General features: G+C 43.6%; 2 protein-coding genes across 9 annotated transcripts in view; one reads left to right on the top strand and one right to left on the bottom strand.

Moving 5' to 3' along the window:
- The window catches only part of GPLD1 (glycosylphosphatidylinositol specific phospholipase D1), a 55,593-nt gene extending 46,906 nt beyond the window's left edge, over positions 1-8,687 (bottom strand). For 2 of the 5 annotated variants that reach the window (XM_036868505.1, XM_036868503.1), the window contains exons 1-4: positions 8,578-8,685; positions 6,575-6,705; positions 6,050-6,132; positions 3,249-3,304 (exon numbers count right to left, since the gene is read on the bottom strand). In XM_036868505.1, the coding sequence (XP_036724400.1) occupies positions 3,249-3,304; positions 6,050-6,132; positions 6,575-6,600 (165 nt within the window). In that variant the 5' untranslated portion in view covers positions 6,601-6,705; positions 8,578-8,685. Of the gene's footprint in view, positions 1-3,248; positions 3,305-6,049; positions 6,147-6,574; positions 6,706-8,577 lie in introns of those variants that run through there. The other 3 variants (XM_036868506.1, XM_036868508.1, XM_036868507.1) reach the window with 3 other exon arrangements.
- A 1,819-nt stretch (positions 8,688-10,506) lies between these two features.
- ALDH5A1 (aldehyde dehydrogenase 5 family member A1) overlaps positions 10,507-25,242 on the top strand; it is a 29,785-nt gene continuing 15,049 nt past the window's right edge. The window contains exons 1-5 of one of the 4 annotated variants that reach the window (XM_036868855.1): positions 10,509-11,151; positions 16,736-16,819; positions 19,052-19,222; positions 20,645-20,761; positions 22,349-22,492. In XM_036868855.1, the coding sequence (XP_036724750.1) occupies positions 10,825-11,151; positions 16,736-16,819; positions 19,052-19,222; positions 20,645-20,761; positions 22,349-22,492 (843 nt within the window). In that variant the 5' untranslated portion in view covers positions 10,509-10,824. Of the gene's footprint in view, positions 11,152-16,735; positions 16,820-19,051; positions 19,223-20,644; positions 20,762-22,348; positions 22,493-25,242 lie in introns of all 4 variants that reach the window. The other 3 variants (XM_036868853.1, XM_036868854.1, XM_036868856.1) reach the window with 3 other exon arrangements.

Consider the following 25,242-nt stretch of genomic DNA (forward strand, 5'->3'; position numbering starts at 1 on the left):
CCTAAAGATGCTACCAGAAAACTACTAGAGCTAATCAATGAATTTGGTAAAGTGGCAGGATACAAAATTAATGCACAGAAATCTCTTGCATTCCTATATACTAATGATGAAAAATCTGAAAGTGAAATTAAGAAAACACTCCCATTTACCATTGCAACAAAAAGAATAAAATATCTAGGAATAAACCTACCTAAGGAGACAAAAGACCTGTATGCAGAAAATTATAGGACACTGATGAAAGAAATTAAAGATGATACAAATAGATGGAGAGATATACCATGTTCTTGGATTGGAAGAATCAACATTGTGAAATGACTCTACTACCCAAAGCAATCTACAGATTCAATGCAATCCCTATCAAACTACCACTGGCATTTTTCACAGAACTAGAACAAAAAATTTCACAATTTGTATGGAGACACAAAAGACCCGAATAGCCAAAGCAATCTTGAGAACAAAAAATGGAGCTGGAGGAATCAGGCTCCCTGACTTCAGACTATATTACAAAGCTACAGTAATCAAGGACAGTTGGTACTGGCACAAAAACAGAAATATAGACAATGGAACAGGATAGAAAGCCAGAGATAAACCCACGCACATATGGTCACCTTATCTTCGATAAAGGAGGCAAGCATATACAGTGGAGAAAAGACAGCCTCTCAATAAGTGGTGCTGGGAAAATTGACAGCTACATGTAAAAGTATGAAATTAGAACACTCCCTGACACCATACACAAAAATAAACTCAAATGGATATAAAGACCTAAGTGTAAGGCCAGACACTATCAACTCTTAGAGGAAAACATAGGCAGAAACACTCTATGACATAAATCACAGCAAGATCCTTTTGACCCAAGCCCCTAGAGAAATGGAAATAAAAACACAAATAAACAAATGGGACCTAATGAAACTTAAAAGCTTTTGCACAGCAAAGGAAACCATAAACAAGACCAAAAGACAACCCTCAGAATGGGAGAAAATATTTGCAAATGAAGCAACTGACAAAGGATTAATCTCCAAGATTTACAAGCAGCTCATGCAGCTCAATAACAAAAAAAACAACAACCCAATCCAAAAATGGGCAGAAGACCTTAATAGACATTTCTCCAAAGAAGATATACAGATGGCCAACAGACACATGAAAGAATGCTCAACATCATTAATCATTAGAGAAATGCAAATCAAAACTACAATGAGGTATCATCTCACACCGGTCAGAATAGCCATCATCAAAAAATCTAGAAACAATAAATGCTGGAGAGGGTGTGGAGAAAAGGGAACACTCTTGCACTGTTGGTGGGAATGTAAATTGATACAGCCACTATGGAGAACAGTATGGAGTTTCCTTAAAACACTAAAAATAGAACTACCATATGACCCAGCAATCCCACTACTGGGCATATACCCTGAGAAAACCATAGCTCAAAAAGAGTCATGTACCAAAATGTTCATTGCAGCTCTATTTACAATAGCCAGGACATGGAAGCAACCTAAGTGTCCATCATCGCATGAATGGATAAAGAAGATGTGGCACATATATACAATGGAATATTACTCAGCCATAAAAGAAATGAAATGGAGTTATTTGTAATGAGGTGGATGGAGTTAGAGTGTGTCATACAGAGCGAAGTAAGTCAGAAAGAGAAAAACAAATACAGTATGCTAACACATATATATGGAATCTAAGGAAAAAAAAAAAAAAAGGTCATGAAGAACCTAGTGGCAAGACGGGAATAAAGACACAGACCTACTAGAGAAGGGACTTGAGGATATGGGGAGGGGGAGGGGTGAGATGTGACAGGGTGAGAGAGTGTCATGGACATATATACACTACCAAATGTAAAATAGATAGCTAGTGGGAAGCAGCCGCATAGCACAGGGAGATCAGCTCGGTGCTTTGTGACCACCTAGAGGGGTGGGATAGGGAGGGTGGGAGGGAGGGAGATGCAAGAGGGAAGAGATATGGGAACATATGTATATGTATAACTGATTCACTTTGTTATAAAGCAGAAACTAACACACTATTGTAAAGCAATTATACTCCAATAAAGATGTTTAAAAAAAAAAAAAAGTTAAAAGGGGGAGGTGTGTGTCCTCAGGGCATTTCCAATGATGACATCAGTTTTTGGATTAAGACCAATGCTGAGGGGAAGTATGTGTGTCCATTTATCATGCTTAAGTTAGTGATAGGAGCTTGAATGCCTCTACTAGAAAATCACTCTGCTCAGGATTGATTGTTCACACCATGAATTAGATTCTTGCTTCTCCTCTTTCCTGTCGACTTTCTATCAGGGGTCAAGGAAGATGACAATCAAATATAAATGCTGTTTTTTTTTCTAGAGGGCCTGTTAAATTGGTGAATAAGGAAGTTGAAATTAATGACTAAAAGTGATTTATGGATGATGCTAGATTTCAGTTCTGTTGTTGTTTTTTTTAACCATACTGATTTCCATACTGGATTGTCAAGACTCACTGGTAAATAATTTGATCCAATTCTGTTTTTGTTTTTTTTTTAAATATTTATTTATTTATTTAGGCTGCACCAGGTCTTAGTTGTGGCGTGCATGCGGGATCTAGTTCCCCGACCAGGGATCGAACCCAGGCCCCCTGCACTGGGAGCTTGCATTCTCACCCACTGGACCACCAGGGAAGTCCCAATTCTGATGTCATGAGGGAATTTAACCACTTCTCTCAAAGGTAATATTTAAGAATCATCTTTGTCACAAAGTTTTATTTAGCTATAGAACTAGAAATAGTGTATAGGGCCAGAATGGGTTCAACTAATTTGAGGATGGGTAAAGGTGAGCCATCAGCTAGTCCTACCATGAATACAGTAGGCAGAAAAATTGGAAGGATTATCTCAAGGCATACTTCTCAATAAATACTTCCTTCTTCTCACGGTGATGCAATTTTTATACAGCACACAGAGATAAAAAGTGGATTATAAATGGCTCATCTTAGGTATAACCTTTCTTTATAAGAACAAATAAGATTTAAATTTAAATGCTCTCAAATATTTTTCAAACTATCATTCATATAATTAAAATATTTCAATGATATTATTTAAACTATTATATATGTTCAACTTGTGCTAGAGGAGACATATACATTTAACCCCAAATATTAATGTTTTATAAAGACATATAAATGACTCTTAAAATTACTATTTCAATATCTGTTAGGACCTTTGTTTTTCACCTACGAGAGAAAGTTAATGCCCAAGGAAGAAAAAAAAATCTAACTTCTTACCTCTTTGTAGTTAACAGTCCTATCCTGAAGGTGGAGAAACTCCAGAGCTCTGTGACCTGAGAGAAATAAATACATAAATCAATTAAATTCAACTATAACTGAAAACAGAACTTCCTAGAGATCATTTTAAAAGGAAAATATATAATTTTGTGGTTGTAACTGTCAAGGAAGTGGGAAATGAAAGTTAACTTTGTACTAGTAATTTTCATTAGCTATAATTAGATTCAAACAATATTAATATTGTTATAATACAAATCAAAATTGCATGATGATTTAAAGTTTCTACTTAACTAGCTCGTATGACCTTGGGTAAGTTACTTAACCTCTCCAGGCCTCAGTTCCCACCTACGTAAAATTAAGTAAATAACATCCACCTTACAGGTTTGTTAAGAGAATCACAGAAAATAAATGCTAAGTGAGGAGCTCATGGCGGACACATGGCAGGAACTCAATAAACAGAAGTTGTCATCATCAGATTTTGCTTCAACAGCCCACTGGGGTAGATAAACCCAAGTAGGAAATACAACACAGGGCCTAAACCATGGACTGAATCAGTGTCCCTCAAGTGTTTCCTCATCACTGGACTACTTTAGAAGGACAAAAAAAGTCTCAAAAAGACGCCTGCTCCACCCACACGCCCACACCCATAAGATACGCGCACCCACACCCTGAATCTCCTTAGAATCAATAGGAAGACGAACACTAATTATGAAGAGACATTCAAAGGTGATACCTTATTTCTACTGGAAGTCACATCCAATTTTTTTTTTAATTCATACAACAAAAATATAGCCACTACCATATTATAAGCATTTATACCATAAGAGAGACAAGGTCACAGCCCACACAAATAACCTGTATATAGGATTCCAGTGATTTATAAACCCAAATCACTGAGTGAGGCCAATTCTAATAATTAACTCACATAAATGTCAACCATCCACACAGGCCCTACATAAGAGGTGAAAACAAGAACCAAGATATTTATGAAATCTAAGTTATTAGTAAATAAGTGTTGTTTTAATCGCCTTTTATATAAAAATATTCAGTGTGCAGATTAGGAGTTGCCTTCAATTATGTCCACATAAACGTTTATTATTTTTTATTACATGTTTTATATTGAGCATAATTAGATTAATATATATTAACATATTATTAGCACCTTTGTTTTGCAACTACTGAATAAACATAAGGAATTATCTGATTTAAAAAAATTTTTAGATTTCATTTCTAATTTTTAAAATAGAAAGATTAAAAACTTGAATATTCCCACTTATATTTGTTCCTCTTTGGCCCACTGCTATAATTTCAGCAATTTCATTTTCAGAGAACTTAGATGTGCAAAATAATTTAGAATTTATTAAGAAGTTCAGCCCCCTCATTTTGCAGAAGAGGAAGAGAGAGAGAAAGTGAATTGTTCAGAGTCACCCATGTAGTTTACATTAGAGCTGGTACTAGAACCTAGGTCCAATTTCCTTTTCCACTGTCTCCTGACTCCCTTTTAGCAATAGATGTTTGTTTTTTAAAATAAATTTATTTTGTTTATTTATTTTTGGCTGCATTGGGTCTTCGTTGCTGCGCGTGGGCTTTTCTCTAGTTGCCGTGAGCGGAGGCTACTCTTCGTTGCGGTGCGCGGGCTTCTCATTGCGTTGGCTTCTCTTGTTGCGGAGCACAGGCTCTAGGCGCGCGGGCTTCAGTAGTTGTGGCTCGCGGGCTCTAGAGCGCAGGCTCAGTAGTTGTGGTGCACAGGCTTAGTTGCTCCGCGGCATGTGAGATCTTCCCAGACCAGGGCTCGAACCTGTGTGCCCTGCATTGGCAGGCAGATTCTTAACCACTGCGCCACCAGGGAAGCCCAGCAATAGATGTTTAATGGAAAGAACACTGGACCAGGTGTCAGGATATGTAATTCTTGACCAGGTCACTAACAAGTGAGCTGTGAAAACTCCCTGGGATCAGTTTCCTCTGCTGTAAAATAAAGGAACTGGACTCAGTGACCTCTAGTGTCCTTTCAAATCATAGAATTCTGTGATAATATAGTTCTTGCCCAGCTGAGCTCAATATTCTAAGTCTGTTTTGCATTGATAAATTTTCATATTTTATTTGTAATCTTGTTCTGCTTTGAATCTTCTGGAAGTAGCATAACTATAAAATATTGTTACTGTTTTTATCTAAAGAGTTAAAAAACATTACAAATACATTTTGTCCAAGAAACAACTTTTTGTGTTACCATTTACCTATATCCAGGTAACTCAGCCTTCGCCCCTGAGCTCATAGGCACTAGCTTGCTGTACCCCTGTGTTCCCCAAATCCTGCCATCATTCTGGGCATTTCTAGTGCCAGGGACCATTCCTTGCCCTCACTAAAGCCAACCATCTTTAAAGCCACTTGACTTAGGGGACCCACTCCCGTGGCCACACATGGTCCTTTACACATACTTGGAAACGTAAAAACAAGCATAAATTCCTCACTCCTACCATATTCTACCCGTCTTTCTCCTCTCCCACTGTCAGTTCTTCTGCTTCATGGGAACCCCGAGTTTATCCAGTTCCTATTTCCCCACGCGGAGAAACAGCCAGGGACCAAGTGACCAAAGAGGCTTCCTGCTCCTCCACGGACCTCACCCCAATAGTCAATCCCCAATCCTGGATCACTCCATCTCTGGCTTTTTCTTCTCCACTGCCCCACGGCTCAGTGCAGCAGGGAAACTCATTATCAATACACGGGTTAGACTTTAAATCCCTTCCTTAACATTTCTGACAGATATACTGTCCTTAATACCATGACAAGGGGTTGGCACTTACCTATTTCTATGTGTGTTGAAATGCCACACGGTGAACTTCTAGGGCAGAGGGAGCCCAGTGCAATCAGCACTCCTGACCAGAATCTGAAAGTAGACATGCTCTCATTACTCCCTGCTCCTATGGTGACGAGAAATGCTCAGAGCTGCGGCAGCACGGAGTCTGAAATCCTGGCCCAGACCCACACTGCTCTCCCGCTAAGCAGGTCACTGACACGGGAAACCCAGCCTCATTTCAAAATAATATCATTTTCTAGTGAAGTCAACTGTTTAACTACTGTTTAACTTCACCAGAACAGCAAACAAACTCCACCTGGGAAAGAAAAAAGCGATAAACTGAAATCTAAATGCCTCCAGGTGGTGCATTCCCATCTTCTGACCCTGGATTCCCCTGGATTTCTTTTTAACATGAAATCTGGACGGAGACACAAGCAAAGTTGTCTCCAAATATTCTTTGCTTTCTTTAAAAAAAAAAAAAAAAAAAGACTCACCTGTCTCTATTGATAATCAGTATATTGGACCACCTCACCTTACAAGAGCTGATTTCTCTTGCATCTTTCCACACGTACATCTGGTTACCCTGTTTCCTTAGCCTCTGAAGCCACAAGTGCTGGGAAAGCTTTTATGATGGTCAGCTGGAACCAGCTTCTCTTTCAGTATCTGGTGACAAATTATGACACTTGTGTGAGATTACACAGCTGCAACCACTCCTGGTCTTTTTATCTCTGGCTATTCTTATAGGGCTTATCCAGAGCCTGCTGCCTGGTCAGATTCCTGCAGCCCAAACAAAGATGCCGATACCACTGTCGGTGGGTGGGGAGTGGAGGGGCAAGTGGGGAGAGACAGATTTAGGACCAAGAAAGAAGGATTCAGAAAATGCTAGGTTCAGAATACACCTGACAAAGTATCCAATCTATAGCACTTAACCCATGGGAAACATTAGGTTTAACTCTTCATAGAAATGATGGTGATCTTAAAGCTCGAATTATGCATATTATACCTTAAAAACAAGAAAGGAGATTTTAAGAGTGGGAGGACACGGTATTCCTTCTCAGGTTAGCCAAACAGAAGAGAAGAATAGAAGATGGGATGATTTGAGACCCTTAGGTGTCTGCCAAGTTTCGTCTGTAACCCTAACTCTGCATCCGCAAAGCCCCAAGGAAAGGAATCCTAGAGCTCTCCCTCAACCCTGACGGCATGAGGCCCCGCTGCTCCTGACTGTTTGTAGGTCAGAGGCCATAAGCTGATGTGTTTTGGTTGGCAAATAGGGTGTTTTATAAATTTAGGCCAACTTTTTTTTAATGGGGAAAATCCACATAGAAACCTAGATTTCTACCTCTCTTTAAAAGAACAAAACAAAAAACTGTCTACATGAACTGACATTCCCATGTGATGTGACCATCAGCTGGAGCTGAAGAGCCAGCAGTCTCCCCTCCACAGACAGAGGGTGCCCTCCCCACGTCCTCCAGCCCTCACCACACACACAACGTGTACAGGTTGCCATGCCCCTCTGGCCATCAGAGGCCATAGCGTTTGCTCCCCTCTCACCCCGGGCTTTCCAAAGCCTGCAAGTGAGGGGGAGGCAATTATAACTTAGGGCTCTGGTAAGCCCAGAAGACCCAGGAGTATTCAATGAATGACAACAGTAAAGGGTTAGCAAAGGGTCGACAGGGAAAATGTAACACTGCCTGAAGACAATATCTAATCAGATTTAATAAAACAAACCTATCCAAAAAGCACCAGAGAAAGAAATGGGTTCAGGGTTCAGTAACTAAGCCATATTAATGCCAAATTTCTCATTACATATATTTTTTGTGTTTAAGATTCAGAATGACTTAATTTTAGGTATGTAATAGAAAGGGAGGGAATTATTTTCTTAGGCAGTACAGTGTGATGGTTATGAGATAGGGCCTTTGTAGGACAATGCTGCTTGTAACAAAGATATGACTTTTAAAGGAAAGTTAAAATAGAGCTGGCAATATTAAGAAAACTACCTGACAAAGGTGTATGGAATTGTTTTTCTTTCCACCCCACGCCCTCTTTTCCTAACACAGGTGGCTTTGTTATAAAATAGACATCATGAGTCTACCATTTAGAGCTTTTCTGGAAGTAGAGACACAAGCTGAGAAGTAAACATGCAGGTATATTAAGGAATGAGTGGGGAGATACAGGCTTGAGAGCCACAAGGCCTTGGGTTTCATTTGGGTCCCTGTTCTGCTACCTTCTATTGGGGTGACCTTGGGCAAGTACTAAAAGTTTCTTTGCCTCAGTTTCCTTACTTATAAAATTATCCATAAAAATGGGGGTAATAATAATGCCTACCATATAGGGTTGCCGTGAAGATCAGATGAGTATATAGGTAACATGCTTAAAAGAGACCGGTATACAGTAAGTGTTTAATGAATGTTAACTATTATCATTCAAAAGAAATTTTCCCTTTCTAAAAGATGCACGTTAGACTTCTATTGAGTAACTATATTCCATATTGAATTTAAAAATAAAAACTTTACACTCAGATATACAGTAATATACCTTTTATAACAATTTAGATTTGTGTATGAAGCCAACACAGGGTAGGGCTTTTGAAGTGAAGGTGGGTCTCCTTGTGCAGTTAAATGAGATACAGTTTTGAGGTCCAGAAACTTTTGAGATAAAGCAGACAATTTCAGCTCGCTTCTGCACAGTCTAATATGTTGCTGTCATCATAGTGCCCTTATAGTGAATGGGAGAGAGGATGGAGAAAGTGAGAATTAGATGTGGAGGTGCTCAGGACAGGGGAAAGCCAAGGGGAAAGGAAGAAAGGTCCCTGTCAGCTGGTGGTTTTATCCTTTTAAGCCCTGGTGAACACAACTGGCCAGCTCTGGGCGGGGAGGCATCAGGGCAGCCTAGAAGCAAGCCCGGAACCAGGAGAGAATTTTTCCCACTCTAAATGGGAACTTGCAAAGAGCACAGAACAGTGAGTTGGGGAGAAGGGCAAGGGACATGGTGAATTTCCTAGGCCCCGGGCACTTCTGCCTTGGTTGGCCTGGGGGGGAGGGTCCCTTCCTTCATAAAAATAAACAAATTTTTTAAAAATCACATTTTACATCTGCATTGGTATAAAGGTTAATATATTAATACTGAATGTAAAAGCTTATTTTTTTATTCTGATTTTATAAGAAGGTCAACATTTTTGTGTTCCCCTAAAAGTCCTATGGGCCCTAGGCAGAGTGGGCACCGTTTGAAATAGAACCTTGAAAAAATAAGCAGAGTAATTTTGGATCGAGAGAGGCAGCCACAGCGGACTTCACTTTTCTGGGACTTAGTTTTTGCTCAGCAGAATGGATTTCCCCAACTCTTAGAAATCAACTATCCATAGAGCTCCCTCTGCAGGCAGTAGGTGGAAGCACACCAGCTCCCCGGTCCCGAATGTGATACCCAACCAGCTGTGGTCTCCATCAGGACTGCCTCTCACCTCCCAATTCCTTCAATAGAATACAGAACCAAAAAGTGAACCCACTCACACAAAAGATTAAACTCTATTTAATTAAGTGCTACTCCCATTTCTGCCAAATGTGACTGACTCAAGACTGAGTGACAGTGACTCAGCAAAAACCAAAGTCAAAATATAAAGTACCGCCTCAGCCTTTTGCAAATAAAAATCTAGAAAAGGTGAAGAGCCCACAGGCTCTGCAAAAGCCAGCAAGAGACTCTCCACTCAGGAGAGATACAGAAGGGGAGTTTTTTGAGACTAGTGAGCCAATCAACACATAGAGTTAGGCTTCATTTGAACCCACAAATTCCGAGTATAGGCCTGCTAGTTTTATTTTTATCCTCATTGTAGTTGAGGTTTCCTTGCTACTTCTGGGGTTTTAGGCCAAGTCGAATTGTGATTACACCTTGGTTGATTGATTTTGACAAAATGGTCCCACTGACTAGTAGGTGGCTTAACTTTAGTCTTACTAGTTGTTTGAACCAGGGCAGCTAGCATGGCTTTGAACACTGCTGAATTTAACGTACTGAGTAATGCTGTACTGAGCATTATACGTTAAATCACAACAAACCTATGGGGTAGGTATTGTGCCAGTCTACAAAGGAAAGGAAGGAGGTTAAATAACTTGTAGAAGGTCACACAGTTTGCCAACAACAGATTCTGAGCTTAGATCCAAGTCTGTTCGTCTCCAAAGGCGCTTATATCATGGGCACCCCTGCTCCCAGTTAATGGAGAGAACACTTAGACACACACCCAGAAAACCATCCAGGCAGCAGAACGGTGGACCACACTGCACCCCCTCGGAGAACCCTCGCCCCAAATCCTAAGTGCACAGGAGCTATGGCAATAAAGAATCGTGATCATGTCCTTAGAAGCTGGGGCAGATACCAGCATATCCATGGGCCAAGCACAAATTCCAGTGGCGGGGGAATGCCGGTTTGGGGAAGTGGTGGGGAGAGGGAGCGGTTCTCTTGCAGCGGTTGAGGGGCTAAGGAAAAGTTACAGACAAACGAGAGGGACAAAGATGACGGTCCAAAGGTGACAAAGGCGGTCCTCAGGTGCCTCTCCCAGCGACCCTTCCCAGGTCGCGCAGGAAGCCAAGCCGCCCGGCGCTCAGGGTTAAGGTCCCGAGTGCTCGGAGATGCAGAGCGAAGAGCGCGGGGAGAGGGCGCTGCTCCGCGTCTCGGCCACCCTCAGCCCGCGTCCGCCGCCACCCGGCGCGTCCCCGCCGCCGCCGCCGCCTGGATCCCTGCACTCGGGTGCGCACGCTCGCTTGCTTGCTTCCTGCCGCCGCCGCCGCCTGGGCCATGGCGACTTGTTTTCGGCTGCGGAGCTGCCTGGCCCTGCACCTCCCGCGGACGCCTCCCAGCCGGGTCCTCCGCCCCCGCGCCGACTACCCAGTGGCCCGGATTCGCGGCTACGCCCGGGGCCCGGCGCGCCTTTCCTCGGCCCTGCTGCGCACTGACGGCTTCGTTGGCGGCAGCTGGCTCTCGGCCGCCGCCACCTTCCCCGTGCACGACCCGGCCAGCGGCGCCGAGCTGGGCTTGGTGGCCGACTGCGGGGTACCCGAGGCCCGCGCCGCCGTGCGTGCCGCCTACGAGGCCTTCTGCAGCTGGAGGGGCGTCTCGGCCAAGGTGAGTGCGCGCCGGGTCCAGGGGGCGATCGGGCTTTGCCCTCTAGTGAAACCAGCCGTGTCACCTCCCCCTCCCCAGTGCTCCGGGATACACCACGCGGAAAGTCATGGTAACAAGAAAAGAGATGGTCAACAAGTCAGTTTGGAGCGTCGGCTTTATGCCAAGCCCTGTGCCGGCGTGAGGGGGCATAGCCCCGGCCTCAAGCCTCAAAGTATCCAGTAGGTGAGGCAGAACACCAACGTGCAATTACAAGCGAGCAGGCCGAGCAGGCCGGTGCGTGCGTGTATGTGTGTTGGGGGTGGAGGGCGGGAAGGGTCAGGGAAGGTGAGAGCACGAGTGACTTCAGAGCATCTGAAGCACCTCCCCGGCTGCTTCCGTGGTCCACGAGGAGGCTGGTAGTGAGCGCCCCGGGCTCGAGTCACGAACTCGGCAGTGGAGAGAACTGGGGAGAAGAATCGGGCAGGGGAAGGGACCAGTCCAGGACCAGTCTCCAGGTTTGGGGCCTGATTAGAGAGCTCCATCTATTAACTGACATAGAGAACAGTGGAGAACTGGGGGTGCGGGATGGGGGCTGTTAGAGCATTTATCATGTGACACCTGGAGTCAGCCCAGTGAAGTGACTGTTCACCCTGTCCTTCGCATCCTCCCTCTAAGGAAGATACAAATCCAACAATAAGGTCCAAGTACCCGAGGGAGTCGTAGCTTTCATTCATCCATTAGAGATTGTCTGGGCAACTGCTATGCCAGGCACTGTGGGAGGTGCTTGCGATACAGAAATCAACAAAAGAAAGATTCCTGCCCTCTTGGAGTTCACCTGGGGGTGAGGGGTGGGAGGGGAGTTCTAACCTGTAAACAAAACATAGCTAAACAAATATGTTAGAAGTGATGGATGCTATGAGGGAGAAAAAGGTAGAGAAGGAAGGCTAAGAGGATCAGAGGCCAGAGAAAAGGGGCAAAGATGCAAAATAAGTAGTGTGGGCAGGTGTACTGGTTTGCTAGGGCCGCCATAAGAGAGTATCACAGAGGTCTAGGTGGCTTAAACAATAGGAATTTCTGGTCTTAAAGTTCTGGAAGCCAGAAATCTGCTATCCAGGTGTGGGCAGGGTTGGTTTCCTCTGAGGCCTCTCTCTCTCTGGCTTGTAGATGGCCGTCTTCCCCCATCTCCACATGCTCCTCCCTCTGAACTTGTCAGTGTCCTAGTCTCTTCTTGTGAAGACACTAGTTATATTGGGTTAGGATCCACCCTAATGACCTCATTTAACCTTAATAACCTCTTTCAAGACCCTATCTCCAAATGCAGTCACATTCTAGGGTACTGGGGGGGTTATATGAATTGGGGGGGACCCTATAACATCAGGGTAGGCCTCATTGAGGACATGAGATGCAAAGACCAAAGGAGGCGAGGGAATTCAGCTGGAGCAAAAATCCTGAGTCAGGGGCATGCCTGACACAGGTGTAGATCAGCAAGGAGGCCCGTGTGCTGAGAGTCTTAGGAGGAGGGTGCTGGATCCAGTGGGCTACGGAGCTATTTTAAGGACTAAGTGGGGTTTTACTGCGTGTGAGGCGGGGCTCCATTTCAAAGGGTTTCAGTCTATTCACAGTGCCGAGAATAGACTGAAGGTGGGGGGGGGCAATGGTGGAAGCCCAGAGGGCTAGGAGGCTGTGGCAGTGATTCATGTGGGAGATGCTGATGGGCCTGCACTAGGGTGGGAGCCGTTCAGGCGGTGAGGAATGGTCTGATAAAGGATATATTTTGAAGGTAGAGGCAACTGGATTCCCTGACAGATTATTACAGACGAGGTGTGAGAGAAAGACAGGATGGAATGATGACCCCAGGGCTTTTGGCCAGAGCCACTGGAAGGAAGGAGTAACTATCCACTGAGACAGGAAGGGGGTGAGAGGAGCAGCATTGGGGCGAGACATCGGAGCTCAGCTTTGGACACATTGAGTCTGAGATGTCCGTTAGTCACCAAGTGAGGGTGTTAAGTAGGATTGGCTACGTGAGTCAGGAGAGGGAGGCCTGAACTAGATACAACATACATGTGTGCTTACAGCTGTGGGAACGGCGAGCTTACAGGAAGGGTGGGCATCAAGGCTGAGCCCTGGGCCCTCTGCCGTTGTTTTGGAGCCCCACCAGGTCCCGCAGCCTCAAGCCTGCCGTGCAGGGGTGTTACATGTGCCCTGGAGCTCTTCCAGGTGCAGTCAGGTGGTCTTCCCTGGGGCTTCTTGAAAGGACCTTGGAGCATCTTACTAAGGAAGTGGTGGGACCGGCTTTCTAAGGAAGCTGGGTCCACCTCTGCAGCTTGGACGGTGGGGCGCAAACGCAGCTTGTAAGGCAGCTTTCTTGCCCCGAGGCCTCTGCTGCTCGCCCCACTGCCCCCAGCTAGTTTCCGCTTCCCTCTCTAGGCCCACTCACGTCCCGCCATTCCTGGGGTCTGGCTCGTGTATTATTTCTGCCACGGCACCCGTTGGACCACACAGCCTTCCATCACTCTCCCCTGAACCTGTAGCGTGGCCCGTACCCTTGTCTCACCCTTCCCCTTGACATCTTTTGCATTACTTCACGTCTTTCTTTTCACGCGTTTTATGACCTCCTTTCTCAACCTTGTGAACTCCTGGAGGAGTTCAGGGAAAGATGGTTACTGACGCGTTTACTGACTGCCTTATAAGCTGATGCATTACTTTCTTGTGGCCTGCTGTAACGAATCACCCCACACTCAGGGACTTAACAAAACACAACAACACAAACTTATTCTTACAGTTCTGGAGGTCAGAAGTCCAAAATGGGTTTGCAGGCCTGCATTCCTTCAGGAACTCTAGGGCTTTCCTTGCCTTTTCAAGCTTCTAGAAGCCGCCCGCAGTCTGTGGTCTGTAGCCCCAGAGCACTCCAACCTCCCCCTCTGTATCACATCTCCTACTCTACCTCCGACCCGCCTCTCTCCCTCTTATAGTCATCCTTGTGGTTACATTGGGCCCACCTGGGTAATTCAGGATCATCTCCTTACCGCAGGGTCCTTAATCACGTCGGCAGAATCTTTTGCCTTGTAAAGTAATATGTTCACAGGTTCCAGGGATTAGGATGAGGACCTCTTTGAGGGCCGTTATTGTGCCTTACACAGCTGAGTACTGTTCTTGGTGCTTCACGTGTGTTTTGTTTAGTTCTTTCAATGGCCCTGTGAGGTAGATAGTTGAGCCATGCTGTTCATGAGGAAACTGGCTTACAGAGGCTCCTAGTTCTGTAACTTCACTCTTGCTCAAGTGGAGGGTCTGGGATTTGAGCCCCACGTTACTCCATCCACCACCAGCCTCCCCAGGCCCCTGTCTGAGTCTTGCACACTTACTCAGCTCCTTACAAAGGCTGGAGTAGTTTCCTGGGGCTGGCGTCACGGAGTACCACAAACTTGGTGGTTTAAACCACAGAAATGTGTCATCTCAGTTCTGGAGGCAAGAAGCCTGAAATCAAGGTGTCGGCAGGGTTGGTTTCTTCTGAGGGCTCTGAGGGAAGGAACGGTTCCAGGCCTCTCTCCTTGGCTTATAGATGGCCGTCTTCTCCCTGTGTCTCTCTGTGTCATCTTCCCTCTGTGCGTGCTTCTCTCTTGTCCAAATTTCCCCTTTTTACAAGGACATCAGTCATAGTGCGTTAGGGCCCATCCTGATGACCTTGTCTTAACTTGATGACCTCTGTCAAGACCCCCATCTCCAAACAAGGCCCATCCTGTTGACCTTGTCTTAACTTGATGACCTCTGTCAAGACCCCATCTCCCCATCTCTGAGGTGCTGGGAATTGGGACTCCAACACACCTTTTTTGGGCAGGCGCAACTAACCCATAACACGGGCCGCGCACGCTGAGGGCAGTTTGTGGCCTCTGCTGGTTTCTGTGTTCAGACTGGACCTTGGGTTTTCTGCCAGCAAGCAGAATCTGCTTTTTATTCTTACCATTCTCATGCTGTTCCATGTTCTTCTCCCATTCTCTCTCAGACTATGTGTGGTGCTCTATTCCTTGCGGGCCATTTACTCATATTTCATTTTTTCTCTAAGCCGGGCCTCCTAGATTTTAGTCTTTCCTTTCTTACCCAGAATAAGTCACAGCACACAGGCCCACAGTCATCAGATGCTTAACCAGTATTGCACAGAGTGAGGGTGAAATTACTGTAGTAATACTGTTTTAAGAGCTGTCAATGCCTGTTCTCTGGGGGTTTGAGATTCAGAAGACTTCATCTCAACAACACCCTTGAGAGCTAAGATAACGAAGCTTATTAGCTTATCCAAAATAGGGAAGGGAAAGAACCCAGAGAAAGATGGTTAGTGGTGTTTACAGTCTCAGGCTCCCTGCTCATGAGTGGAATGAGAAAATAATTTAAATCTTAACACCTGCTGGATGGATTAGGATGACAGAATGACAAACCAGGTTTGCTCGTTGCTGTGGGCAACCTTTCAGGCAGGTAGGAATAAACCAAAGATTCTCCTTTGCTTCGGATACACCTGTTTGGATGCAGGAAGCCAGAGCTCGGGGACACATCTTCGTTCGGGGCACCTCTGTGTGTCCTGGTTGACCTGGATTCTCTGGGCCCCCCTTTTTTTTATGGTTTTATATGAGTTCCTTTAAAAAATTTTTTTTAAGAAACCATTTCTTCCATAATATACTAATAATCCAATTTATTCGTTCATCCTTTTATCTTTGGAAATTTTTAAAAATTGTGATAAAATGTACATAACATAAAATTTACCATTTTAGCCATTTGCAAGTGTACCGTTCGGTGGCATCAAGTACATCCATGGTGTTGTGCCTGGGCCCTCTTCCTAAGTGTGCAAAACCCCTTCAGATGCCTTACACACCCTGCAACCTCCACCCCAGTCTGTGGGACAAATTTAACTAGCCAGTGAGTCGTTAAAATAAAGAACTATACTCGAGGACATTGTGTTGAGTGAAATAAGCCAGTCACGGGACAAAGGCTGTATGATTCTACCTATGTAAGATACCTAGAGTAGTCAAATTCATAGAGACAGAAAGTAGAATGGTGGTTGTCAGAGGCTGCGGGGAGTGGAGAGTTATTGTTTAACAGGTACAGAGTCTCCGTTCTGCAAGATGAAAAGCATTCTGGAGATGGATGGTGGTGATTGTTGCACAGCACTGTGAATGTGCTTAATGCCACTGAACTGCATACTTAAAAATGATTAAGATGGCAAATTTTATGTTATGTGTATTTCACTGCAATTAAACATAACTTTTTTTTAAAGTAAGGAACTGTACCTTAGTGTGGTGAAATTCAAGTTATTCATATTTACCATAAATAATAACAGCTGTTCCACAGAACTTTTTTCTCTCTTACAATTTATGACTCCGCACACCTTGTTAGATGCAACTTGAAATTGGATCTTTGTTATCACTTATCAAAGAAAGATCTGTACACCTGAAACAAATATAATGTATGTCAATTATACCTCAATTAAAAAAAAAGGAAAGGTTAATGTATGTCTCCCCAAGAATGAGACCACACAGCAAATATTTTAGGAAACTGAAGATTATTTAATAGTCTCTCTTACACTTGGCATTTTACTATTTATTTTTTAATTCTTTTTCAGGAGAGGAGTTCTTTACTTCGGAAATGGTACAACTTAATGATACAAAATAAGGATGACCTTGCCAAGATAATCACAGCTGAAAGTGTAAGTTCAGGACCCTAACTTACTACCTGAAGAAATTGTCCAGGAGTTCTTAGACTGAAGCATGGGGAAGCCTCTAACTTCAGTGCTGTAGCTAAAGAAAACGTGAATTCCTTGCCTAATGATCAGATATCAGCTAATTCTTATTCTGGGCACAAAATTAAGTCAGGCACGCCTATTTAATAATATGCAAGAAATAGATTTTGAGTGGAACTCTGTGAATACTGCTTTTCCACCATTCCAGGTTTTTAGCGTGTGACTGCTTTGATTGATTTTTTCATGTTGTTTTTGTACATTTTCAAAGGTACCAGTTTTTTGGTTGCTCTAATAAATTACTTTCCACTGTTCACAACATTTAGAAGATATTAGAAGGAAAAAAAATTGAAGAGGCAGTTCTAGGTGCCCCCTCCTAATTGTAAACATACTGAGAATGCAAATGAGGATTGTGGCTCAGGGTGGTCTTGAAATTGTTAGGTGTCATTTCGGGGGGCTCCAAGGAGCCTGGTCCTTTATGTCTCAGCACAGAAACAATTCAACGAGAGGCAAAGTGATAGATGAGAAGTGATTTAGGACTTCCCTGGTGGCGCAGTGGTTAAGAATCCGCCTGCCAATGCAGGGGACACGGGTTCGAGCCCTGGTCCGGGAAGATCCCACATGCCACGGAGCAACTAACCCCATGTGCCACAACTACTGAGCCTGCGCTCTAGAGCCCACGAACCACAACTACTGAGCCCACGTGTCACAACTGCTGAAGCCCGTGTGCCTAGAGCCTGTGCTCTGCAGCAAGAGAAGCCACCACAATGAGAAGCCCGTGCACTGCAACGAAGAGTAGCCCCCGCTCGCCTCAGCTAGAGAAAGCCCGTGTGCAGCAGCGAAGACCCAACACAACCATAAATAAATAAATATATAAATTTATTTCTTTTTTTAAGTGATTTATTAGAATAGGTTGCTTGTGAGGCTTACAAGCGGGCAGGCAAGCATTGCGCTGCCCCAAGTACTTAGTGGGTTACATTTTTATAATCAAAGGAAGAGAGGGGAGGGGGAGAAGACCTTCTTTGTCTTTCTTGAGTAGGTATCCCGCTTCCGTCATCGGCTCCGCCTCCACTTTGGGTTTTTTGTCCCTACATGGTCAGGCCAGGACTGTCATGGCACTTTGGAAAAATTATTTCAGGTCTCACTACAATGAGGGTCTTTCACTTTGAAATGTCCTTTCCATAAATGATTTTTGTGTGTGTTCACAGAGCATGTGCTGGGGGTCATTAACTTGATGACACCACCGGGCAGCTTGTAGGTCTCATGCCACCACTGTTTTATTGTATTGGGGCATGTCTCATGCTTCTGTTGTATAATTTTGTTGCTAATCAAGTTAGCTTGATTTTGTTGTTAAGCAAGCCAATCTGGCTTTAATGCTAAGCGACTTGTTCGGCTTTATGAGTCAAGCAAGCCCACATTGTTTCAGGATTTTCCCATTACTTTCTTGAGTGATCATTAACCTTACTGTGGTCTCCCAAAGCCCCCTAAAAATCCCTCTCTATCTACAGTCCCCTAATGGGGTTTCTAAGCTGACTATTGATTATCCTACTCAATGCCTATCAGCCTGGCAGGCTTCCTTCCATCACCATTTGTGATTCTGCTTTCTAAGACACACTGAGGTTAGTGTTGACTTAAAATATATTCACAACCTAAAAGTTGAGAGTTTTGTTTTATTCGGCGGGAATTTTTAGGACTTCAAGCCCGGGAGGCAGCATCTCAAGTAACCCTGAGAGAACTGCTCTGAGGAGGTGAAGTGCAGAGCCAGGTTATACAGAAGTTTTGCAACAAAGAGCAGGTAGTCTGAATGTCAAAAGATTATTGTAAAGAAAACCAGATCTCAAGTTAGGAATTTAGGGCTTTTCTTTGTATGGGAAGATGCAAGAGTCTGGGCTCACTGAAATCATTTCTTTGATATGCACCTCAGCTCTCTGGGGCCAGTATCCTGTGTTTTCACATCCTGAGTTCACTCAGGGCTCACCAGCTCACATTGGAGGGCTGCAAATCGCTGATGACTGTGACATCCTTTGTTTACTGATGTGGCAGGAAATATTCCATTCCTCATTAGAAATTTCTCAACTACCCTGTGGGTTTTGTAATGGGAGACTTTTCTGCTCTGCTTGCATCCTTGAAGAATTTAGAAACTCAGAATCATGCTTTCATTATTAGAAGGTAATGAGTGTGTCCTTTTCTGATTTAATTTAGGGAAAGCCACTACAGGAGGCACAGGGAGAAATTCTCTATTCTGCAAATTTCCTGGAGTGGTTTTCAGAGGAAGCCCGCCGCATTTACGGAGACATTATCTACACCCCAGCAAAAGAAAAACGGGGCCTGGTCCTCAAGCAGCCCCTCGGTGTGGCCGCAGTCATCACCCCAGTATGTGGCAGGATCTGCAAGATCCTAGGGGAGGAGGTTGAGTGGGGTTTGAGCAGGTGTGCTCATCCTGTTAGCTCTGTCACCTGTTCTTGGCTTCCTGATGCCATTGCTGCATGTGGAGGTGTGTTTCCTGGTCCTCTGTGATAGGTGTGAGAGGTGTGGTGGTGGCCAGGGGGCATTTCTAATGCCTGCAGAAGGGGGATGACCCACTGGAGGACCCAGGGGCTCCTCTGACTTAGCATAAAGGCTTCTTCTTGTCATTGCCTAGTACATCTGAAAAGATCTTCTGGTATTTATCATTTTTTAAAAAGACTTAAGATTTGACAATTTTTAAATGTGCTACAGTTTTGAGAAAATTTTATGCTTAATTTATGGTTATCATCAACAGCAAAGTATTTATGTATCTACCAGCAGGCACTGGGCCAGGTTCTGAAAGTAAAAAGGCTAAAAAATAAGATATTGTGTCTGCCTGGATAGGGCTGCAGTATACTTGCGGGGCACCCAGCTTTCTCTACATGAACTGCCTTTCTTGGGTCCACCTTCTAGATCCCCTATTAACTTCTCTACAATGTCTGCCAGCTGGTCTCAAGACTGCTTATCTTTCCCTGCTCACCATAGTTACAGAGAACTGCCCCCCTCAAGGCCTAGACTGACCAGGTTTGACTCAGAGCCGACTCTCCACTAGCTGTGTGACCTTGAGCAAATTACTTAACTGCTCTGTCTCACTTTGTCCAAACCTGCAAATGAGGAGAAAAATACCAACCTCATTGGGTTGTGATGAGGATTTAATTAATTATAGTTTAAAAGTGCTTAGAACAGTGCCTGGGACAGAATAAGCACTATATGAGTTTTTGCTGAAATAAAACATTGTTACTATAGATACACAGTTGTGTACAGAGAGCTATCTATAAATATATAGAGAGAGGAAAGTAATATATCATCTACCATTTTCAAAAATCACCTTTGCTAATATTTTCCCCCACAGGGTCAGCAAACTACGGCCCTCAGGCCAAATCCAGCCTGCTGCCTGTGTTTGTAAATAAAGTTTTATTGAGACAGAGCCACGCCCATTCATATACATACTGTATTGTCTGTGATCTTGAGTCCTCGTGACAGAAACTGGACATCGCACAACGCCTAAAATTTTTACTACTCGGCCCCTTACAGAGAAAGTTGGCTGTCCCCAGCGTAGATGATTTTGTACTGTTTTAAACTCTGAAGATGTTTCCTGTCTCTATGAGCCTTTGTCTCCCCCAGTCCCTGCAGTCAGCAGGTACCAGGTGTTCTAAGAGCTCACCTGTGCAAGAAGAGCTCTGCCAGGCAGCTGTGCACTGGGATTTGCTTGCTGACTTCCCAACCTGCCTGCCTTTGGACCAGGGGGCAGTCCTTCCTCTCACTTACCTCCTCTCTCTTCTGATCCAGTGGAATTTCCCCAGCGCCATGATCACGAGGAAGGTGGGGGCCGCCCTGGCAGCAGGCTGCACGGTGGTGGTGAAACCTGCCGAGGACACGCCCTTCTCTGCCCTGGCCTTGGCCGCGGTGAGCCTCTCTGCACAGAGTCCAAAAAAAGGATGTTACCTGGGACAGAAGGAAAGACTTTGGAAACCTCCTTCTTTGCCTGCGTCTCCTGTTTGATGGTGTTGTGTTTTAATTCACTAGCCATTATTTTAACCCAGATGATGTTCTTTTTAGAAAAAAATAACAGATGGGGGAGTTTTCTGTCATCTGTAGGCAATGTATTGTTTAGGCTACCCTAAAAATGATATCTAGCCATCATTTTTATTAAGTCATAGTAATGTGACTAAAATGTGGGCATTTCTCAGATTCAGGGCACCTCTTAATCTACCGTTCCCTTCTCCAGCTCAATCTGCATCAGTCAGATCTTGTTCTTCTGTTTAAAACCCTCTAATAGCTTCTCATGTCTCTCAGAGTAAGATTCAGGCTTCCTGCAGTGGCCTTCACTTTTTAAAAATTGGGAATGTTTGATGAGTTTCTTCTATTCTGCACATTCCCCTTCATCCTTTTCTGTCCCTTACAATTTATCTTTTGAAGAAGCGAGACATTTGACCAGTAGAGCTCCCCATAGTCTGGGCTTTGCAGATGGCACACCATGCACCGTGTTCCCGTCTGCTGCACTTTCCACAGATTGGCAGCTGCATCCAGACGCTTCCTCAGACTTGGGTTCGAGCCCATTTTGTGTCCTTTTGTCAGGAGGCGAGTAATGTCTGGGTGTCTCTGTTTTCATATTTGCAGCCATTGCTGTGCAATGCTGCTCAGTCTGTTAATTCATTAGGAGTGCAAAAATGGTGATATTTGAATTCTTTCCTTTTTCTTTCATTTATTCACCAGACCACTTCTATAAATCAAAGCTACCCATCATCTCCTGTGTGGTTACCCAGTGGTAAATTCCCATAGGAAAGACAGTATGTTTGATTCTTTCTTTTTATTTACAGTTTTTCAAATTAATGCATCTATTCCTGTCATCTGCCTAAGGTTCCCAATTAGTTTGTTAGTAGCATTATGTACTAGAAGATTTTAACGTATTTGATGAGTTTCAGTTTGCTGCGGTTATTATCCTTGATGAAGCTCAGATTGCCCCCATTTTTGGCCAATGGCAGCCTCTTCGAGTTGGCTCTTTTATCTTTTAACATAACTCTAACAGTTTTTGAGACCTTCCTTGCTAGTATGACAAGATATTTTAGACTTATTATATATATTTCTTGCCCCAGACCTGGGATTAACCATTTTTGCAGAAAGCCCTTATTTCTTCTGGTAGGAAATTATATTTTAAGACTACATTTGGGGCACTAGGGATGGTCATTGCTACTAGTTGGTCATTGTTTCTAGGCCTTTTAGTGTCAGGGCTAGGAAATATACATATATGTATTCTCTCACACAATAAAATAGTGCTTAAATTCATACAGAAACTTCCAACAACACATTCATATTAATATCACATTAGCACTATTAAGAATCTTATTTCAGTTCCAAATATATTCTGTCCCTAAAGTCAGCCTAGTTTTTTTTTTTTTGCCATTACTTTTTAGATTAAAACATCTATTTATTTCTCTTTTCTGTTTTTCCAGTTTGATCATTTGCTGGCACGTTTGTTGTTTCTCTTTACAGCTTGCAGACCAGGCTGGAATTCCTCCGGGTGTATACAACGTTATTCCCTGCTCTCAAAAGAAGGCCAAGGAAGTAGGGGAAGCACTTTGCACGGATCCCCTAGTGTCTAAAATTTCCTTTACTGGTTCAACAGCCACCGGAAAGGTATGTGACTCAAGTCTCAAAAAAAGAAATGGCGTTCTAATATCTTGTCTTTATAGAGTATCAAAATACTATTTCATCTCGATCACCATTTGTAGGAAGATTTCTGGTAGAGTGTTTAAAGCTCTGTCCCATAATGTAACAACCAATCATTTTCTGGAGATATTTGGATGCTGTTCCTTATTGTGACATGACCCAGGTTTCTATCTGACAAAACTGAAAGTTTAGGGGTAGACAAGGTTCCCATTATTTGTTGCATGTGAAGTAGCTGAAAGTGGTCCATAACTTTGGAATTCCCATAACTCTGGAATGCATGTTTCTTTCATAATCTAGAATTAAAGAAATGGATGTCTTAGAATTGAACAAAAATTGTGTTTAGTATAAAGGTGCTAACAGAAACAGAAAGGTCTTTTTTTTTTTTTCGTTTTTTTTCCCCCCTCATATGTTGAAAAGTTCTTTCCTGAAAACTTCATTTGTGTGCCTGTGAGTGCATTTTTACTTATCCTTTAAAATGTTCAAAAGAGAAAAAAAGCAGAGGAGAACAAAAGTTCTTATTTATGGTGTTTCTCTCCAGATAGTAAACTTTTTTCTGCTGGTATTTATACACACACACACACACACACACACACACACACACACACACTCATGCTAGAGAGTACATAAACATATATCAGATAAAAATAATATAAATCTAATCTGAAAGTTTTGGTGAAACTGGTCATTTTTTGACACCATGAGAAGCAGGAGAGAATAAAGCACTTTTAGTAGCTCCCAACCATAACTGCATTTGTCACGCCATAAACTCACACTTGGGAAGCCTGCCGTTCATTCCAGAAGCAGGAATTTTTAGATCCATAAACTGCTACCACCCTGATCAATGGATCTTGCAGAGCAAACTTACTCTCGGAGGGTTTCAAGATATCAATAGTTAGAGAAAAAGAGAGAGGCCTGGGAAAAAGGGTTGTAAACCTTTGCCGTTGAAGCCAGAGAAATTCTCAGATGCTGGGCAGAGGCCAGCCACTCATTGCTCAACCTTGCTTTGCTCAGCGAACTATCCCCATTGGATAGACCCCAAAGGAAAATGTGGACCATGTTCCTGCCAAGTCCAACTGTGCCTCTTAAATTATTTACACAGGACAGTGATTCACTTCAAGTGGTTTAAAGGGAAGAGTGCTAGGAATCACTGATAAAGGAATAGCCAAGGGCCTCTTCTGAGCTGATCTTTGCAGAGGATCAGTGGCTGAGCTGATCTTGGACCGCAGAATCTTGCCTCTGCTGAACCCCATTTGGTCAGCCTGTTCTGGAGATGCTGCCCTGCCCTCACTGCTTCCAGGGGGACCACCCCTCCTGGGGCCTGCTGCCTGGACAGCAGCCATGCTTTATAGCACATAATACCTCATCTGTTCCCCCGCAGAGAATTCAACCATGAGTGGTCATTTGACACGAGGAAAACAGATTCATAGGCTGGCCAGTGACCTAGGACGAGTGACCTGGCCATAGAGAGATGAGCTGGGCACTCACGGTCCCTTTCTAGGGCTTTGGAAGCTGAGATCCTGAGAAGGTCAGCAGGGGGAACTGGAGCAGAAAGGATTCCTTAAGACGTAGCAGGACTGCAGGCAGTGCCACAGGGGTCATGAAGGCCAGAGCCAGGTTCAAGCCCTCATCATGGGCACTGAGTAGCAAGAAGACGCAGTCAGAGGACACAGGTGGAAGCAAGCGACCCAAGAGTGAGCAGAATCAGAAAAATCAATGGCCTGGCAGAGAGCATTTCTTAAAAATTCAAAAGAAAATAAAGAAATAGGTTTACTCACACCAGTCAGAATGGCCATCATTAAAAAGTCTACAAATAAATGCTGAAAAGGGTATGGAGAAAAGGGAACCCTCCTACACTGTTGGTAGGAGTGTAAATTGGTGCAGCCACTATGGAAAACAGTATGAAGGTTCCTCAAAAAACTATGATCCGATAGAGTTGCCATATGATAGAGTTGCCATATGATCCAACAATCTCACTCCTGGGCATATATCCAGACAAAACTATAATTCGAAAAGATAACATGCACCCCTATGTTCATAGCAGCACTATTTACAATAGCCAAGACATGGAAGTAACCTAAATGTCCATCAACAGATAAATGGATAAAGAAGGTGTGGTATGTATATACAGTGGAATACTACTCAGCCATAAAAAAGAATGAAATAATGCCATTTGCAGCAATATGGTTGGACCTAGAGATCATCATACTAAGTGAAGTCAGAAAGAGAAAGACAAATACCATATGATATTGCTTATATGTGGAATCTAAAATATGAACTTATCTACGAAACAGAAACAGACACACAGACATAGAGAACAGACTTGTGGTTGCCAAGGGGGAGGGGGGGTGAGGGAGGGATGGAGTGGGAGTTTGGGATTAGCAGATGCAAACTATTATATATAGACTGGATAAACAACAAGGTCCTACTGCATAGCACAGGGAACTATATTCAGTATCCTGTGATAAACCATGATGGAAAAGAATATGAAAAAGTATAAACACACACATATATATATATATGTATATATAACTGGCTCACTTTGCTGTACAGCAGAAACTAACAACATTGTAAATCAACTATACATCAATAAAATAAATTTTAAAAAAAGAAATAGGTTTAATCTTAAAACTTGTACTACTTTGTTGAATAGTAACATTTCATTGAGAAGACCGTTTTTACTAGTTCATTGCTGGAATATTAACATCTGGGCATATAGA

The sequence above is a fragment of the Balaenoptera musculus genome, chromosome 11, assembly GCF_009873245.2.
Source record: "Balaenoptera musculus isolate JJ_BM4_2016_0621 chromosome 11, mBalMus1.pri.v3, whole genome shotgun sequence".
NCBI classification, from domain to species: Eukaryota; Metazoa; Chordata; class Mammalia; order Artiodactyla; family Balaenopteridae; genus Balaenoptera; species Balaenoptera musculus.